This window comes from Dermacentor albipictus, chromosome 2 (assembly GCF_038994185.2).
Source record: "Dermacentor albipictus isolate Rhodes 1998 colony chromosome 2, USDA_Dalb.pri_finalv2, whole genome shotgun sequence".
NCBI lineage: Eukaryota > Metazoa > Arthropoda > Arachnida > Ixodida > Ixodidae > Dermacentor > Dermacentor albipictus.
The window spans coordinates 92,174,867-92,194,163 of record NC_091822.1 but is presented as its reverse complement, the minus strand read 5'-3'; the positions used below and the strand labels follow the sequence as shown (position 1 = coordinate 92,194,163).

Sequence of the window (19,297 nt, the reverse complement as noted above, 5' to 3'; positions counted from 1 at the left end):
ACTGTCTCTCACCACATTGATACGGGACATCACGCGCCACTACGCCAGCGTCCGTACCCCGTGTCATCCACCTAAATGTCGTGTCACCACCGAGCAAGTTGAAGACATGCTTGAACGTGGTGTTATCAAGCCATCCTGCAGCCCTTGGTCGTCTCCAGTAGTACTCATTAAGAAAAAAGATGGCTCGATTAGTTTCTGTGTGGAGTATCGTCGCCTCAACAAGGTTACACGAAAAGATGTCTATCCTCTATTGCGCATAGATCACGCCCTGGACTTGCGGTCCGGCTATTCGAAAGTGCCAGTACATGAATCCGACCGCTCGAAAACAGCTTTCATTACGCCTGATGGCCTGTACGAGTTTACAGTAATTCCATTCGGCCTCTGCAATGCGCCCAGGACATTCCAAAGGATGATGGACAATATTTTGCGAGGCCTCAAATGGAAGCCTTGTCTGTGTTATTTAGACGACGTGGCAGTTTCCTCCCCTGATTTCAAGGCTCACCTCTCTCGTCTACACGAAGTCCTTACTTGCTTTGCCACCGTCGGCCTTCAACTTAACTTGCAAAAGTGCCACTCTGCAGCCCACCAGCTGATCATACTTGGCCACGTCGTTTCCAAAGACGGCGTTCATCCCGACCTTGACAAACTACGTGCTGTCGCAGAATTTCCGCGGCCGACTACAGTGAAAGTGCTCCGCAGTTTTGTCGGTCTTCGCTCTTATTCTCGACGCATTGCGCGCAATTTTGCCTGCATCATCAATCCCCTGACGAAGCTCCTGGCTGGCCCTGGCGACCTTCGCAATTGGACTGTGGCATGTGACGAAGCCTTCACCACTTTGCGTCGCCTGCTTACCTCACTGCCTGTTCTACGCCACTACGACCCGAGTGCACCGATAGAAGTTCATACGGACGCCAGCGGCGTTGGTCTTGGAGCCATCCTTGCGCAACGCATGATGATATGTGGTTTTTAATGGCGCAAGGGCCAGTTATGGCCAAAGAGCGCCATGACAAATGGTAATTTAAAGGATTTATTCTGAATGGGGTGGACAGTGAATTTATTATGGTAGGTGTGACATGGCTGTATAAGGGCCTAAAAACTTTCGCTGTAGATGACGTCAATATATAGCTAGTAAAACAATGACACTGATTAGTAATGGACGTGAACGATGGCAGTTGTGTTTTGATAAAAAACATACGAAAACGAGACAACAGTTACATTAAATCATCAAGACGGCCCTCGAATGCAAGGGCTGGTATTCACGTGTTAAAATTTCCTGGCCAAATGATTTTCAGGATGTCAGTTTCGTCTAAAAAATCTAAGACTGTTTGCAGTTTGAAAAACGGTTCGTCACTAAGAAAAAATGTAGGATGGAGAGGTATATTTTCGCGATATGCAGAAGGGAAATACTTTTTCCTCTCCGTTTCTATTGCAGGGCACTGGATAAGAACATGGATGACAGTCAGGCCATCGCCGCACCTACTACAAGTAGGAGGTTCCCCGCCAGTTAAGAGGTAGGAGTGAGTACTGTAAGTATGTCCTATTCTTAATCGGCAAAGAAGTACTTCTTTGTACCGTGCTGTTTTGTCACTTATCCAATTCCGCAATCTTGGTTTTATAATATGTAACTTGTTCAACGTTTGTGTATCCCACTCTGCTTGCCAATGTTTCCTCAATTTACGGCGCAGAAAGGGCTTTAGGTCTGTGGCAGGAATGGGGATATTTCCATCTGTGTCGCTAAAACTCACTGACGTAGCGTTTTCGTCAGCAGCTACGTTGCCTTTTATACCTTTATGGCCAGATACCCAGCATAGGATAATCGCTTGGTTGCAGATATATGCGGAGCACAACAAACTATACAACTCATTCAAAACGGGATTCTTATGCTTTCGTAAGCTAATCAGCGCTCTCACGACACTTAGCGAGTCTGTAAAGACAACAGCCTTAGCGACATTTGTGCGCCTTATGTGTTTAATAGCCGAAAGTACACCGTATGCTTCTGCCGTAAAGATACTGGTGTGTGGGTTTAGTGGCCCTGATGTTGAAAATGAGGGTCCGAGAGCTGCGTAAGCAACACCAGCAGGAGACTTCGAAGCATCTGTGTAATATTCGTCACAAGAATACTTCTCTTTAAGTTCAATAAAATGTGACTGTATGTGAGCCTCAGGTGCGTGTTTAGGTAATTCTAAGAAAGAGATGTCACATTGGATAGTTTGCCACTCCCAAGGCGATGGAAGCCGAGAGGGCGCCATTAAGACATTCTCTAAAAGAGAGACCCCTGTTTTTTCTGAGAGTGCTTCCAACCGGAGGGACAGAGGAGGCCGGACACATGGGCGGTTACGGAACAGCCTGGCCATGGAGGAGTCGTTAATAATTGAATGACATGGATGATCCACAGCTGATTTTACCTTCAAGGCATACGAAAGACTTAAATATGTCCTTTGGTAGTATAGGGACCATTCATTAGATTCGGCGTAAAGGCTTTGCACAGGGCTAGTCCTAAAGGCGCCTGTAGCAAGGCGAATGCCTAAGTGGTGGACAGGATCTAGCATTGTTAGAGTACTAGGTCCTGCAGAATTATAGACTATGGCGCCATAGTCAAGGCGTGTTAGTATTAGACTTTTGTACAGCTTTAATAGGCATCTCCTGTCACTTCCCCAAGCTGTGCGTGACAACAGCTTCAGAAGATTCATAGTCTTGAGGCACTTTGCCTTAAGATACTTCAGGTGTGGCACAAAGGTTAGCTTACTGTCTAGAAGGATCCCTAAGAATTTGTGTTCACAGCTCACAGATAACTGTTCGCCATTGAGATTGATTACGGGTTCCGCCAGTATACCTCTCTTATTAGTGAACAGGACGCAGGTACTTTTTCTCGGATTGAGCTTAAAACCATTTTCGTCCGCCCACTTAGACAATTTATTTATGCAAAGCTGTACATGTCGCTCACAGATACTAAGATTACAGGATTTAAAACCTATCTGGATATCATCTACATATACAGAATAAAACATACTGTGTGGTATGGCAGTCTGAATGGAGTTCATTTTGACAATAAAGAGAGTGCAGCTCAGCACACCTCCTTGTGGAACACCAGCCTCTTGCGTAAATGGACGAGAGAGAACGTTACCAACTCTAACACGGAAAGTGCGATCCGAGAGGTAACTCTGAATGACGCATAGCAAGTTGCCTCTAACTCCCATTTCAGACAGATCACGAAGGATTCCAAAACGCCAGGTTGTGTCGTATGCCTTCTCCATATCTAAAAATACGGACAGGAAAAACTGTTTGTGGACAAAGGCATCACGGATATTTGTCTCGATGCGGACAAGGTGATCTGTTGTGGATCTACCCTCTCTAAAACCGCACTGTAAGAGATCGAGTATCTTGTTGTTTTCAAGAAAATGGATGAGGCGACGGTTAATCATTTTCTCAAATAATTTGCATATACAACTTGTCAGAGCTATAGGCCTATAACTGTCGGGTGAGGAAGGGTCCTTGCCCTCTTTGAGAATGGGGATTACGATTGCTTCTTTCCAGGCAAACGGAATGTATCCTGCGGAGAACATAGAATTGAAGAGTGACAGTAGTGTTTCTTGGGTTTGAGGGTGTAGGTGTCTGATCATCTCATACATTATTCTGTCACTTCCTGGGGCGAACTTGTTGCAACAGTTTAGTGAGGCCTGGAACTCAGCCATTCCAAATGGACGATTGTATGCTTCATTGGATGAGCTGTTCCAACCCAATTTCATCTGTTCTGCTAGTCGCTGGTATTTTAGGAATGTATCTGTGTAATGAGATGCACTAGAAATGTGCTCGAAATGTGCTCCTAGACAATCTGCCTGATCCTCCAGAGTGTCTCCTTGTGTATTTAATAAAGGTAAGGGATGAGTTTCGCGGCCTTTTATTTTGTTAACCCTGTTCCAGGCTTTTCGTTCGTCTGTATACGAGTTAATGCTGCTTATGTAGTTTTGCCAGCTTTCTCGTTTAGCGCGGCGGCGCGTTCTTCTACCTTGCGACTTGATCGCCTTGAAATTGATCAGATTCTCTGTGGTTGGGGAGTTACGGAGGAGGCTCCAAGCCTTGTTCTGCTTTTTCCTGGCTTCCCTACACTCCTCATTCCACCATGGAATACGTCGTTTCGAGGGCAACCCATTTGTTTGGGGAATGCATACTGATGCAGCCTCAACAATGAACGCTGTTATGTATGCTACTGCGTCGTCTAAGCTAAGTTCAGAGATATTATTCCAGGGCAGCTGTGTTAGTTCGCGAAACTTTGTCCAGTCGGCTGAGTCAACTTTCCATCGAGGAATATGTGCATGACACTCACTTTGTTTTTTAAGGTTTAGAACGATGGGGAAGTGATCACTTCCATAAGGGTTATTAATGACATCCCACTCCAGATATGGCACAATTGTACTAGATGCTATGCTTAGATCTATCGAAGAAAATGTTCTGTGTGTAGAGCTGTAAAATGTTGGCTTTTTCTTGTTCAGCAAGCAGGAACTTGAAGAGAACAGGATGTTTTCTACAAGCCGTCCTCTCGCATCACAGCGAGAGTCGCCCCACAGTGGGTTATGCGCGTTTAGATCACCGACGACTATGTAAGGGTGATGCAGCTCATCAATAAAGCTTTGAAATGTTGTGCTAGAGAGTTGATAAGTTGGGGGGATGTATACGGACGTGATAGTAACTAGTTTATTGAATAGTACTGCTTGGATAGCAACTGCCTCAAGAGGAGTTCGGAGTTGCAGTTGCCGACAAGCAACGCCTCTGTCTACTATTATTGCTACACCGCCGGACGATGCAACAGCATCGTCTCGGTCCTTCCGGAAAATAGCGTATTGCCTAAGAAAGTTTGTCTGCGTAGATTTAAGATGTGTCTCCTGAACACACAGCACCTTTGGATGGTATTTGTGTAAGAGTTCTTTGATATCATCGAGGTTGTGGATCAGGCCTCTCACGTTCCAGTGTAATATTTGTGTATCCATCTTGTTTGTGTTTATGTGCTGTGTGTCAAGAGATATCACTTAGGTTGGTTCAAGGGACCTTTCCAGGCCCCTTGACGCGGGGTATTTCTTTTTTGTTGGCGCGCTCCAGGGAGCAACGCCGTGCCTTCGGCGTCTCAGACGCCGGAGAAGTTTTTGTTACATCCATCGCCTCGTCAGAGGCGCTGGATGACGCCCGCTCAGCGGGCACGCGCGGGGGTTTTTCGGGCCTGTCTGCGCGAGCAGTGGCCCTGGGGCCGGCAGGCTCGGAGGTCTGCTGGCCCTTCGTCGTAGGGGGCGGAAGAGCCGTGGCTGCTCCCACCAGGGGGGCTGATGGCGTAACCGCCGTCACACTCCGTGTGACTTGCGCGGCCGCCTGAAGATGTAGCGCTGCCCCCCGGCGCGCCACATCGGTGTAGGAGGGACTGGACTGATTTTGGAGTGCGAAACGCTTACGTGCCTCTGGAAATGATAGGTTCAGTTTTACTTTCAGTTCTATGATTTGTTTCTCTTTTTTCCAAGTAGGGCATGATCGAGAGTAGGCGGGGTGATCTCCTTCACAGTTGGCACAATGGTTTGTTGAAGTACAGATGTCCGAAGCGTGTTCAGAAGAGCTACACTTCGCACAAGTAGCACGTCCTCTGCAGTTCTGTGATCCATGCCCAAAGCGCTGACACTTGAAACATCGACGTGGATTTGGGATATACGGTCTCACGCGAAGCTTACAGTAACCGGTTTCTATTGTTTCAGGTAGGTTGCAGGTTCCGAAAGTAATGATTATGTGTTTCGTAGGTATTTGCTTGTCATCTCGCCTCAATGTTATTCTTTGAACTTTGACTACGTTTTGGTCTTGCCATCCTTCAAGCAGTTCGCTTTCGCTCAGTTCAAGGAGGTCATCTTCTGAGACGACCCCACGCACTGTGTTCATTGTTCGGTGTGGGCCCACCGAGACGGGAATTTCCCCAAATGCTACAACTTTCGACAGTTTGTCATACTGCACTTTGTCGCGGAGTTCCAGAAGAAGATCGCCACTTCCCATCTTCGTTACTTTATAGCCTGGGCCAATTGCTTCAGTGAGAGATTTAGCTACAACAAATGGTGAGATCATCCTGACTGTTTTCTTATAGTTCTGACTATGTACAACGTGGTATTTTGGGAAAGATTGTTTTGGCTGCATAAAGAAAGTGAAAGTCTCATCGGTGCGCCCCCTCTTCAGGGAGCGATCAGGTAGCGGAGGAAAGTTATTTGCCATATAGAGCAGGGAAATTCGGCGGCGATGGTGGCCACCCACCACCGAGCCCAACAAGGGGACGCTACAAGGTTGGAAGAATACCTGCAGACGCCAGCCATGCATCGCCGCTATAACCTAATATAAATATACCCAAGGCAGGATATATTACACACGGTTAACCCTAGCCGCCAGGAAATACGGAAGTAATAAGAAGTGAAGAGAAGACAGGAAAGTTGGAAAAGTGGGAGAGAAAGACGAAGATTGGAGAGGAGGACAGGAAAAGGCGACTGCCGATTTCCCCCGGGTGGGTCAGTCCGGGGGTGCCGTCTACGTGAAGCAGAGGCCAAAGAGGCGTGTTGCCTCCGCCGGGGGGCCTTAAAGGTCCGAGCACCCGGCATTGGCTCAACCCCCAGGATCCCCCTTTCCCCGGACACGGCTAAGCCGCGCACGGCTACACGCGGGAGGGTCCAACCCTCATGTGCTCGGGTCCGTGGTGTCGCAACACACCAAACGCCTGCTTGCGCAGACGCCCCTGCGGGGTCCTTGCGCAACGCAAGCCCGGCTATCCGCAATATGTGGTTGCATAAGCGAGTCGTGCTCGCTTATGCGAGACGAAGGCAGAATCCAATTATTGTGTCACAGAAAAAGAATGTTAGGCTATAGTTTAGGCCTTACACAAATTTCGCCCTTACTTGTATGGCCGTTCCTTCAACGTTGTGACGGACCACCACGTGCTCTGCTGGCTTGCGTCACTCAAAGACCCGTCGGGGCGTCTTGGACGTTGGGCTCTTCAGCTCCAAGAATTCGACATTCGATTCATCTGTCGATCTGGGCGTTAACATTCTGATGCAGATGCGCTCTCCCGATCGCCCATGCGATCCGACGAAACGCCACCCCCATCCATAGAGTGCCCGGTTGCTACAATTGCTGTTACTGACATGCCATCTGAACAGAGAAAATATCCGTGGATTGTCTCTCTCATTGACATTCTAAACAGTTCTTCAACGGCTACATGCCCTCGAGCCTGTCGCCGCCAAGCCACCCATTCCGTGCTACGGGACGCCATCCTGTAGCGCCGAAACTATCAGCCAGACGGTCGCAAATGGCTGCCAGTGATCCCTAGCCATTTGCGTTCCGAAATATGAATGTATTTCCACGCCGACCCACAACAAGCTCATGCTGGCCTCCTGGAAACCTTCGAGCGGCTCTGCCAGCGGTACTACTGGCGCGGTATGTATTTTTACGTCCGTGAATACATCCGGCCATGTGCAGCCTGTCAGAGACGCAAGAGATCTCCTCATACGACAGGCTCTCTGCAACCTTTACTGTGTCTGCACGTCCTTTTGATCGGGTTGGCATTGACCTTTATGGGTCTCTTCCATGCACTGCTAACAGAAATCGTTAGATAATTGTCGCAGTAGACCATCTCACAAAATATTCCGAAATTGCTGCACTTGTTTCATCTGCTGCACGTGACGTCGCCGCATTCATCTTACAGCATTTCATATTATAGCAAGGCGCACCGCGAGAACTGCTCAGTGACCGAGGCCGCGTCTTCTTGCCCGAAGTTATTAATGAGCTCCTCGCCACGTGCCGCACTATTCACCACACCTCTACATCGTATCACCCACATACTAATGGTCTGACGGAACGATTCAACCGCACTCTTGGTGACATGCTCACCATGTTCGTTGCATCTGATCATTCCAATTGGGACGATGTCCTCTATTTTGTGACGTACGCATATAATACCGCCGTTCAGGCTACCACAAGCTTCTCACAATTTTTCCTTCTTTATGGACGTGAACCACCCACTACCCTCGACATCGTACTACACTACCATCCGGATGCCTCTGAATTCACCCCTCTTTCCGAAGTTGCTCGCCATGCTGAAGAGTGCCACCAACTGGCTCGCTCATTCACGTCGGATACCCAAGGAATCCACAAAGATCGCCACGACAACGATCAGCCCACACCGTCCTTCGCCGTGGACTCTCACGTCTGGCTCCGGCTGCCCTTCCAAGCTCCAGGCGTTAGCCCAAAGCTTGCACCAAAATATCAGGGTCCGTACCTGATCGTCGCGTGTACATCGCCTGTAAATTACGTGGCCGAACCGGTGACGCCATCTTTGGACAAACGCCGCCGTGACCGCGAGACGGTTCAGATGAGCCGCCTGAAGCCGTACCACGACTCCCTTATCGTGTCATCACCTTAGGTCGCCAGGATGGCTCTTCTTGGGCGCGGGGCCAATTCAAATAGATGGCGCTTTGCGGACTGCCACCGCTGCAGCGCGAGACCGGAGCTCCGGCTGCTGGTTCGAAGGGCTAGGACTCGTGATCAAGAGCTACCTGCGATCTCTCGAACGAGATGCAATACACGCCATTTCAATATATATATATGTATGTATGTATGTATGTATGTATGTATGTATGTATGTATGTATGTATGTATGTATGTATGTATGTATGTATGTATGTATGTATGCATATTGCGTGTTTCTCGTGGCCGATGCACGCGGGAGCCCCAACGAAAACGACGAACGCTCTCTGGCTCTCGAGTTACCGGTTGAACTAGCCAGCGCTGCAGTTATCCTTTGTAAATATATTTTGTACATAGTCTCTGGTTTTATACCTTAGTTCGCGTAACATTTTGGTGGGTGGAGGGTGCCATTCTCCGTGCTCGCCGCGAACGTCCGCAGCGGCCGCACCCTTCTGCTTTCCGCCATGGCACCCGCTGACGACAGCTCGTCTCCTTGTACTCGTGCGACCCCGAGAACCACGTACGCAACAGTTACCAATCCCCACGATACTGGCGTATTCTCCGGCCAAGATAATGGCGACGTTCACGACTGGCTCATCCTTATGAGCGTGTTAGCCGAAGCAACTGCTGGGAGCCTATCATTATGCTAGCGAATTTCCTATTCTACTTGGGCGTAACTTCACGTGTCTGGTTCCGGACACACGAGGACGAAATCTCCAGCTGGGATGCTTTCAAGCAGAAATTGAGTGACCTCTTTGAAAATCCCACCGGTCGGCAGCTGGCTGCAAGAAAAGAGCTTGCTACCCGAGTTCAGTTTTCTTCGGAAACGTATCTCTCGTTCATTAAAGAGGTGCTCACTCTTTGCATAATCGTCGACGAGAAAATGGACGAGGTTGACAAAGTCGGCCACGTATTCACAGGGATCGTGGACGACGCGTTCAACTTGTTGGTGTTCAACAATGTTTCCAGCATCGCTGTCATTCTCAAGGAATGCCGCAGCTTTGAGCTCGGCAAATGCCGCCGCGTCATTCCACAGTACATCCGTCTCCTTAACACGGCTGCGACGTACGTCGCCTTGCGTCGACCTTTCCGCTTCACCAGCCTGAAATGAGCACATCGCACGTATTGTTCGCTATGAGCTCGAGGCTACAAGTCAAGCGCCGTTTTATCCACGCCCACTTGACCCCACCATTCACCAACCTGTCCCAGCTATCTCTCTCATTCAGGCAGTTGTGCGGAAAGAATTTGCAAGTCTAGGTTTCCCGGCTGCCTGCTCCGTCTTCCGACCTGACGCCCGACCGGTACCGACTGCTACGACTAACAGCGATCTGTATTCCCCTCCCAGATACTGCAACCCTGCCGAGTGAATAACCCCGGACGACAAGCCCATTTCCTTCCGTTGCCTCAGCATGGGCCACTTCGCTCGCCACCACCGCACCTCCTGGACGTCTCCGTGTTCGAGCTCCTTTTCCCCGTCTCCTCGCATATATGCCGACCCTTGCCGTTATTCGCCTCGCCGTGTGCCTCCTACCTCTGACGTATCGTCGATGTCAATCGTCCTGCTCACTCGCCGTCACCTCAGCGCCGTCGCTCGGCGTCTATCATCATCAGCCTGGTTACGCCCACTGCAGGACAAAGGTCTCTCCCATACTTCTCCAACTTCCCCGGTCTCATGTACTAATTGTGGCCATGTCGTCCCTGCAAACTTCTTAATTTCATCCGTCCACCTAACTTTCCGCCGCCCCCTGCTACGCTTCCCTTTCCTTGGAATCCATTGCGTAACCCTTGATGACCGTCGGTTATCTGCCCTCCGCATTACATGTCCTGCCCATGCCCATTTCCTTTTCTTGATTTCAAGTAAGATGTCATTAACTCGCGTTTGTTCCCTCACCCAATCTGGTATTTTCTTATCCCTCAACGGTACACCAATCATTCTTCTTTCCATAGCTCGTTGCGTCGGCCTCAATTTAAGTAGAACCCTTTTTGTAAGCCTCCAGAATTCTGCACCGTACGTGAGTACTGGTAAGACACAGCTGTTATACACTTTTCTCTTGAGGGATAATGGTAACCTGCTGTTCGTGATCTCAGAATGCCTGCCAAACGCAGCCCACCCCATTCTTATTCTTCTAATTATTTCAGTCTCATGATCCTGATCTGCAGTCACTACGTGTCCTAAGTAGATGTGTTCCCTTACCACTTCCAGTGCCTCGGTACCTATTGTAAGCTGCTGTTCTCTTCCGAGACTGTTGAACGTTACTTTGGTTTTCTGTAGATTAATTGTTAGACCTACCTTTCTGCTTTGCCTCTCCAGGTCAGTGAGCATGCATTGCTGTTGGTCCCCCGAGTTACTAAGCAAGGCAATATGATCAGCGAATCGCAAGTTGCTAAGGTATTCTCCATTAACCCTTACCCCCAATTCTTCCCAATAGAGGTCTCTTAGTTCCTCCTGTAAGCACGCTGTGAATAGCATGGGAGAGATCGTATCTCCCTGCCTGACGCCTTTCTTTGTTGGGATTTTGTTGCTTTCTTCACGGAGGACCACGGCGGCTGTGGAGCCGCTACAGATATCTTTCAGTTTTTTTACATACTGCTCGTCTACACCCTGATTCCGTAATGCATCCATTACTGCTGATGTTTCGATTGAATCAAACGCTTTCTCGTAGTCAATGAAAGCTATATATAAGGGTTGGTTATATTCCACACATCTCTCTATCACCTGATTGATAGTGTTAATATGGTCTATTGTTGAGTAGCCTTTACGGAATCCTGCCTGGTCCTTTGGTTGACGGAAGTGTAAGGTGTTTCTGATTCTATTTGCAATTACCTTAGTAAATACTTTGTAGGCAACGGACAGTAAGCTGATCGGTCTATAATTTTTCAAGTCGTTGGAGTCCCCTTTCTTATGGATTAGGATTATGTAAGCGTTCGTCCAAGATTCCGGTACGTTCGAAGTCACGAGGCATTGCGTATATATAGAGGGTGCCCAGTGTTTCTAGAACAATCTACCCACCATCTTTTAACATATCTGCTGTTACCCAAACCTCCCCAGCTGCCTTCCCCCTTTGCATAGCCCCAAGGCTTTCTTTACTTCTTCCGGCGTTACTTGTGGGATTTCAAATTCCTCTAGACTAGTCTCTCTTCCATTATTATCGTGGGTGCCACTGGTACTGCATAAATGTCTCTAGAACTCGTCAGCCACTTGAACGATCTCATGCATATTTGTAATGATATTGCCGGCTTTATCTCTCAATGCATACATCTGGTTCTTGCCTATTCCTAGTTTCTTCTTCACTGCTTTTAGGCTTCCTTTGTTCCTGAGAGCATGTTCAATTCTATCCATATTATACTTACTTGTGTCAGCTGTCTCACACTTGTTGATTAACTTTGAAAGTTCTGCCAGTTCTATTCTAGCTTTTAGCTAGAATAGAACTTTTAGCTTTTAAATTTAGTGTATGAGAAAAAATGCATTTGAAGGGTTCAAATACCTTTACGGCAATTCAACTCTTCCGCCTGCTAATGTTGAAAGTGCCATCAGCGCCCTTTAATGCCATCTGGGAGCAAAATAGCGCCCGACCGAAGGCGGTATGGTCTTTTGCGCAAAGCGCAAACGTGCAGCCAAGGATAAACCGAGCCAAGATGGAGCGGTGGATTCACCGCTACAGCTGCATCTGCTCAAGTGACGTGGATAATTTCGGCATCCCGCGATATCTCGTTGAAGTGAGATTCTCTATTACTTCCAGTTTCTGCGAGTTTCGCCAGCCAGCCCAACCACCGTAGTTCTAGGCGATAAAATAAAATACAAAGGAGAAGCAGTATTTTATATCCTCTCATGAGGCAATACAATTATGTTTTTTTTATAAGCAGGTGTTGAGTGCTAGTGATTGAATTTAAATCTGTAGTTCTTTCCTTATTAGCAGGGAACTGCATGTCCCCGAAGAACCTCTAATGGTGATGCTACATTTACTTCGGTTGCCTGAATACTAAGGTCGCAATAATACTCGCGCCTTAGATATACTCGCGCACTAATCTATCACGCTCAAGCTTAACTTACTATGTGACTTTAGTGCCGCTCTGAGCACAATAACAAACAGGTTACCGAAACGGAAGTATCCTCTGCAAAAACCAAACGCAGGCAATGTCACGTACGTGGACGTACTCGTCGTATCCCTCGAAAGATCCGCAGACGAACTTATAGAAATCTTTGCACGGGTCAACGCTGTCGTCGATTTTGGACCGCACCCACTGCCCCGCGTAGCGGCATTCAAACGATGCGCACACACCACCGCTTGGGTCGGCTTGCGCAAAGCGTGCGGTTCGTGATCTGTCCAATGGGGCAGGTGAAGACCCTGGTTTATGGTCTTCGCCTGGGCGTTTTATGTCCGGTGTGGTTGTTGTTCTAACGTGGAACGTAGCCAATGTGTCCACCTGGTTGTCAGGGAAAGACACAAATTGGTACAATTAGCAGCCGTTGCCTAAATTGTTATTCATGTGGGGCCCTTTTTTACACAAAAGAGCAGATATGTACTGAAGAATAATTGAACTAGAATAAATGGCCGATCCCCTAGACATCTTCTCCAAAAATGAAAATATACTTCACGGGCTTGATGTGGTCGAAATGTTTTGTTCGAGTGAGGCAGTGTGCAGTTTGAGCACAATTAGTTTTGATCGTTTCCTTCATCCGCACTGTGCGCGTCCTTTTGAGTATTCACGAGACTGTCTCTTTATTGCCCGTTTTATGGAATATCGATAAGGCATTATCGTACGTTCTTAATGGGGTTCTATTTCTCGGTTAGAATAAATGCCCGCTTTCGTAAGACATCAAGTCGCATATTGAGCGACAGTTTCTCTCGCCCAATTAAAGAATATACGATTTTTTTTATCATACTAACGAAGCATTTCTTTGCAGCGCCACTGAGTGTGCGGCAAGCTAGGAACAAATTCTCATCGTTCGCAGGCGCCGGTGCTCCACACTCCTTTTTTCGGACGCCATGCGCGTGCTTTTCCGCTAAGCCACTGGATGGCGCATCGTGCGCAGAAAGAAGCGCACATCAGGAGCCTGGTTGCCCGATGACACAACGTTTCCCAGCGTCCACACGCAGACTTCGCGGCGGCGACGCCAGATCGCACCAATGTTCTTAGAGAAGCGGAGAAGAAGGGTACCACTGCAGTACGCGCCCCATAGGCGCGTAGTGCGGCAGCGCGGGCACTGCGGCAGCAGCAAGGGCAACATGCCTAGAACTTATCTGTGCTTCCTGATACAGGTCACGGCTGTTCTACTCGGGAATCATCTTACTGTACACAACGGAAGGCAAGAGGCCGCACGTGTCGATTGGGTTATCGTCAGGCACCCTGCATCAACGATCACTGACAGCTGCCGGGTCTCCGAAAGTTCACCGCTCATCGAGTCGCACACGGAGACTGCGTGGCGATTCGCAGGTGCAACGACTCATCAGGTGACCCCTCCGAAGGCTACAAAAACATCCATAGAAACCTGGATCTTCAGTGGGCACTGCGGCAGCAGCAAGCACAACATGCATAGAAATTATTTCTGCTTCATGATGCAGGTTAGTAGTTACCTACCTGGATATTGTTACAGAAGCGATAATCGTTATTTGCTGCTGCTGCTCTACCCGTTGGTTGTAAAATTTTTGCTAACGTGTATTTATTCACAGCCGGTTGTTATTCTTGTTTGCGGAGATATTGAGGCGATCCCCGATCCCGGTGATAGCGAAATGTTGGCTAGAATCTTAGAGGGCCAAGCCAAAACATACTCCTGCATTGAAAAAATGCAGACAACTCAAGATGCAATAGAAAAGAAGATTTCATCTCTAACAGAGCGTATAGACAAAGTTGATAAATAAATACAATACCTCACGTGCTAACCGCCAAAGTTCAAGATGTAGAAGCAACAGTTACAGGGTTAAACAAAGAGATTGTATCCCTGATGAGCACGGTAGGTGAGCTAAAAAATAGAAGCCGCCGAAACAACCTGGCTATATATGGCATAGAAGAGCCACGTGGCGAAATTGCAGATGGTCTATTGAAAAAATTTAAAGATGAAATTTTTAAACACACTACAGGTTACAGTCACGGGAATCGAAAGATATAATCGAACCGGGCAGAAGGCCGAAAATAAATGCCGTCCTCCTATTCTAACATTCCTGGACTACCGAGAGAAGATAGCTGTATTAAATAACTGTAATAAACTTTAGGAAAGTATGGTGTCGATTGCGGAAGACATTTCCTACAGTATAAGAGAAATAAGAAAAACGTGGTGGGGCACATGAGCTGATGAAAGGAAAAGCGGATTCAAAGTGAAACTCTTTTTTTATAAACTAAGCGTGAATGACGTCATGTCCGGGCAGAACGAAACTACCGGTTCACGCTAGAGGTAAAACAAAAAGGCTAATTGACGGCAAAAGCATGAAGTACTGTCACTGAAAGTCCTTAATGTAAACTGCAGAAGTGTCGTTAACAAGGTTACTGAGCTAGAGGCATTGTTGTTTACCCATGGCATTGAAATAGCCGTCCTCATTGGAGTGTGGGGACATGTTTTCATTTATGACAGGGAATTTGTGCCCGCTGGATACAGCGTACATAGAAAAGACCGCGAGAGTAAGGGTGGTGGAGTGGCTATTCTTTTAACAAATCCTTCGGCATGAAAAAAATGCCTGATGTGCCTGGTGTCGAGGCTATCCTTTGCAAAGTGTATTGTGATAACACCAATTATGTTACAGGCGCTATTTACAGGCCTCCTGGTTCTAATTTTGGCATCCTCGAAAACCTAAGAAAGTATATAGACACACAAATCAGGCTTGGGGAGAAAATAATCTTATCAGGCGATTTCAATCTGCCCGACGTGGATTGGTCGATATTCACAGCCCGAAACCGAAATGATAATCACTGTGAAATACTAATAGATACCGCCTTCGCGTTCGACTTACTGCAAGTAGTTCAACATTACACCAGGATTCAGGGTAACTCAAAGTCCATACTCGACTTGTTTATTGTAAGTGGTTCAATTACAGCTGACATTTCCTGTGAGGTAATACCTGGTGTCTCGGACCATTCTGCAGCATTGCTAGAATTGACTAGTGCAGCAATCATACCTAATAACCCAACGTCTAGTTTCCCTATTTTTTCACGAACAGATGGTGTCCCTATCATTGACATGCTCTGCTTTAATTTTGATATTTGCTCATCCTATTATGGCGGTATAAACAGTCTTTGGCATGAATTCAAAATAATTGTAAAAGAATGCAACCATAAATATGTTCCTAAGATTGTAAAGAAGTCGAAGCGCAAGAACGCCTGGATCTCTCGCGACTCATTGCTGATACAAAAGAAACTCAAGCGACTAAAAAAAATTAAAATCTACAATCTCTTCCTGTACTGCGTAGAAAACTGCGGATACTACATTACAGCTAAAAGCACAAGTAAGAACTGACAAACAATGGTATTTCGGATAGTCCGTACCGAATTTTATGCGCCCGTCCCCCGAGAAACTCTGGTGGCACATACGACGGAGTTCTAGCGATTGTGATGTCTTTTATATCGAAGGTGTGCCAGTAGATGACGCAAAAAAAATGTCCAATGCCTTCAATGAGCAATTAGGAGCATATTCACTGTTTATAACGATGTATTTGCACACTTCGACGCAAATTTCCCACCCATACCATATGTTCTAATTAGTAAAGTTCGAATTTTGAATATGCTCTTAAAACTCGATGTAATGAAGTCCCTAGGGCCAGATGACATATCAGTCGCATTTTTAAAAGATACGCAGAATAGGTCTCAAAATAGTCGCGTGCTTTGTTCTCTAGATCACTACTTGAGGGGCAAGTTCCGGACGACTGGGGAATCGCCAGAGTAAACCTTATCCATAAGAATGGGAGGGAAGACTGTATAAAGAATTATCGTCCAATTTCCTTAACCTGTACTGCACGTAAACTTTTAGAACTTTCTTTCTTGACAAACATATAATTTTAGCAATGTATCAAAATGGATTTCGACAATGTTATTCTACGTGTGCCCAGCTAGCAGAAATTATACACGACTTTGCACTTTCAATGAATAAAAGAAAACAAACGGAAGTAATTTTTCTGGACTTTAAAAAAGCTTATGCTAAAGTCTCTCATAAGAAGTTATTGCACAAATTATGTAAAATATTAAATGACTGCCAACTTTTAAACTGGATCGCCGCATACATTAACTATCAAAACAGTTTGTTGTCTTTAATGGAGAAACTTCGGAAGGTCTTGGTGTGGACTCAGGCGTTCCCCAGGGGTCGGTATTTGGACCCCTTCTTTTTCTTTGTTTAATAATGATATTGTCTGCAACATTCCTGTCAAAATACGATTGTATGCCGATGACTGCGTGATCTACATGGAAGTACAATACAGGTGACCAAATTCTTTTAAATGATACAGTCAACAAAATTGTTCAGTGGTGTGATATGTGGCAAATGTCTATTAACTATGCAAAAAACAGTGTTCATGAGAGTTACTCACGAAAAAGACGATTAACCTTTATCTATATTCTATCAACAGCAGTGTTCTTCACGAAATACCTCATTACAAATACATGGGCCTCTGGATAACAACTTAGGCTGGACTAATCACATTATGTCTTAACAAATGCAAACTGTAAGTTGTTCTTTTTACGAAGAGCTTTAGAATTTGCTACTCCCGATGTCCGCATGACCGCGTATGAAGCGCTTATTCTCCCATCATTAGGCAATGCAGCCATAATCTGGGTTTACTTCACTCAGACCAATATTAACAAGATTGAAACCGTATAGAAAAGGGAGTCGATTATTATATAACAGTTTTGGACGTTTTTCTGTTTATGCCCTTTTAAGCAGAGCCAACTTGCCACAAATAACCCAAAGAAACCGGACATCTAGGCTGAAATTTATGTATCAAATTGTAAAGGGGCACTATAGATTAGACACTTCAGACGTAATAACCTTTTCATCCGGGTATGCTATTAGACAAAGACACCTATTAACAATTGCTCGGTTTGGGCACGTAACAACTGCTTTAAATACTCTTTATTTCCGCGGACAATAACTGAATGGAACCAGCTTACTAACATCTAAGTTCAACAACCTTCTCTTACCTTGTTTACATCGTGTCTAACTTAGTACTTACCGTATGCCTTTTATTTTACTTTATATTAGTTTATTTACTCTTGTGCACCTACGTTTTTGTTGGTTGCCTCTTTTGTGATGTTTTCAACATTTGCACCCTCCTGCGAAAAATCCCCAAAGTGGGATTCCAGTATCAATAAATAAAAAATAAAAATACATAACTTGTTTCGATGGTGACAATCCGTTGTGTCGGTATATTGATGCAATACTAACGTAATACCGTCGACAGTCATCGACAGATGCATTCTGCCGCAATTTACCGGATCAAATATTCGAGCGCACGCCGCAGCTAAGACAACTATTTTAACTGCCCTCAGACTTTCTGTTGGACCTTTTATAAGGTGTAAGGGCTCAAGTATGCTAAATAACGCTTTCTCTGTTTGCCTATTCATATTAGAAAATTTAGTTAATGCAGTGTTTGTCGAATTATGCGGCTCATATTGATTTACTTGCTCCGGTATTTTGCTATTTTTCTTTCGTATCAATATTAAACGCCCACGTGAAGCGCTCTACTGCACGCGTCAACGAACGGATTTGTATTTTTGCTTCTTAACCTGTCACTTATAGCAAAGTGTTTGCGGTTGTGGATCCCCTGACTCAAGTTGTGTCGCCTAAGCTGCTTTTACTCCTAAGTATACTTCTAGTCACCTCTCGTTTCATGCCCCGTTGTCTGCGACAGATCAGGCGTCCACCTATCACCACACGGGGTTGGTTGGTTTGTCGCCCTAGTCCCTCATTTTGAGAGAGAGTGGCGATAGTTAACCACAATCTTCTGGCAGTGCCTTTGTCGAGCAGCGACAGCTTTTGCGTGCAGGCGTTAACAAGATTTCGAACCTTGCTTGAAAAGAAGCATGATTTCTGCTCAGAGAATTCCACGTGCTCACCGTGAGGATGGATTCGTCTGGTGGCTGTTCGGAGAGCATAGCTGCGATCAGGAATGTGCTGCACGAGACTCCTAGCACCACAACGAACAGGCAGATGAGGGGTAGGATTATCCCATTGTGGTAGTGCGCCTCCTCATAATAGTGATTGGGGAGGCTCTGCTGGCGCAGATAGTGTTGTCCCCATTCCTGCGTTAAGAGTGTTAAAATTACACAGCAGGTTAGGAAACTGGAAGCCATATTAGGATACTCCTTCGGCAGATGGGCCGTCATGGAAGCACACAGAGGATTTCGAATGAATGACAGTTGAGTGAGGTGGTATGGTTTATATCACGGAAAGGCAGGCGGTGAAACATGACCAGAAGAAGAAATAAATTGATACTTATGTTCTTTCCGTTCCTTCTTCTCGTATTTACTACCTTTCTGTACAAGTAACAACGACACTCGTATTTCACTGGAGACGTTCACGCGAATTTGAGATTTTATAGGGTCCTCATAAGTCGGGACACTGATAGTTCAATTCACTCAAACCGATACGTGAACCATAGACCTTAGATCTGTGAGCCTTATAGTACACTTTTAGCGGGTTTGCATCGGTTTCCTAGGCAGAGCATTATTCCTGTTAAACTGACCTAAAGTTAGCCCTAAGCAAAAGGCATATTTTATACGTGAGCCTCAGCTTGTTTCATTTATTTTCCTAATATTTGCCAGCAACATGCGAAACTGAAGAAAAATCGAACTGCACCGAACCAGTTTTACGAAATAAGACTAAACGAGGGGCATAATCGGAGAT

The 19,297-nt window shown here is 46.3% G+C and overlaps 1 protein-coding gene across 3 annotated transcripts in view; it reads right to left on the bottom strand.

Annotated features, from left to right (window-relative positions):
• LOC135902762 (neprilysin-3-like) overlaps positions 1-19,297 on the bottom strand; it is a 186,143-nt gene that overhangs the window by 145,723 nt on the left and 21,123 nt on the right. For 2 of the 3 annotated variants that reach the window (XM_065432995.1, XM_065432998.1), the window contains exons 2-3: positions 18,508-18,693; positions 12,619-12,897 (exon numbers count right to left, since the gene is read on the bottom strand). In XM_065432995.1, the coding sequence (XP_065289067.1) occupies positions 12,619-12,897; positions 18,508-18,693 (465 nt within the window). The remainder of the gene's footprint in view (positions 1-12,618; positions 12,898-18,507; positions 18,694-19,297) is intronic. The other variant, XM_065432999.1, reaches the window with a different exon arrangement.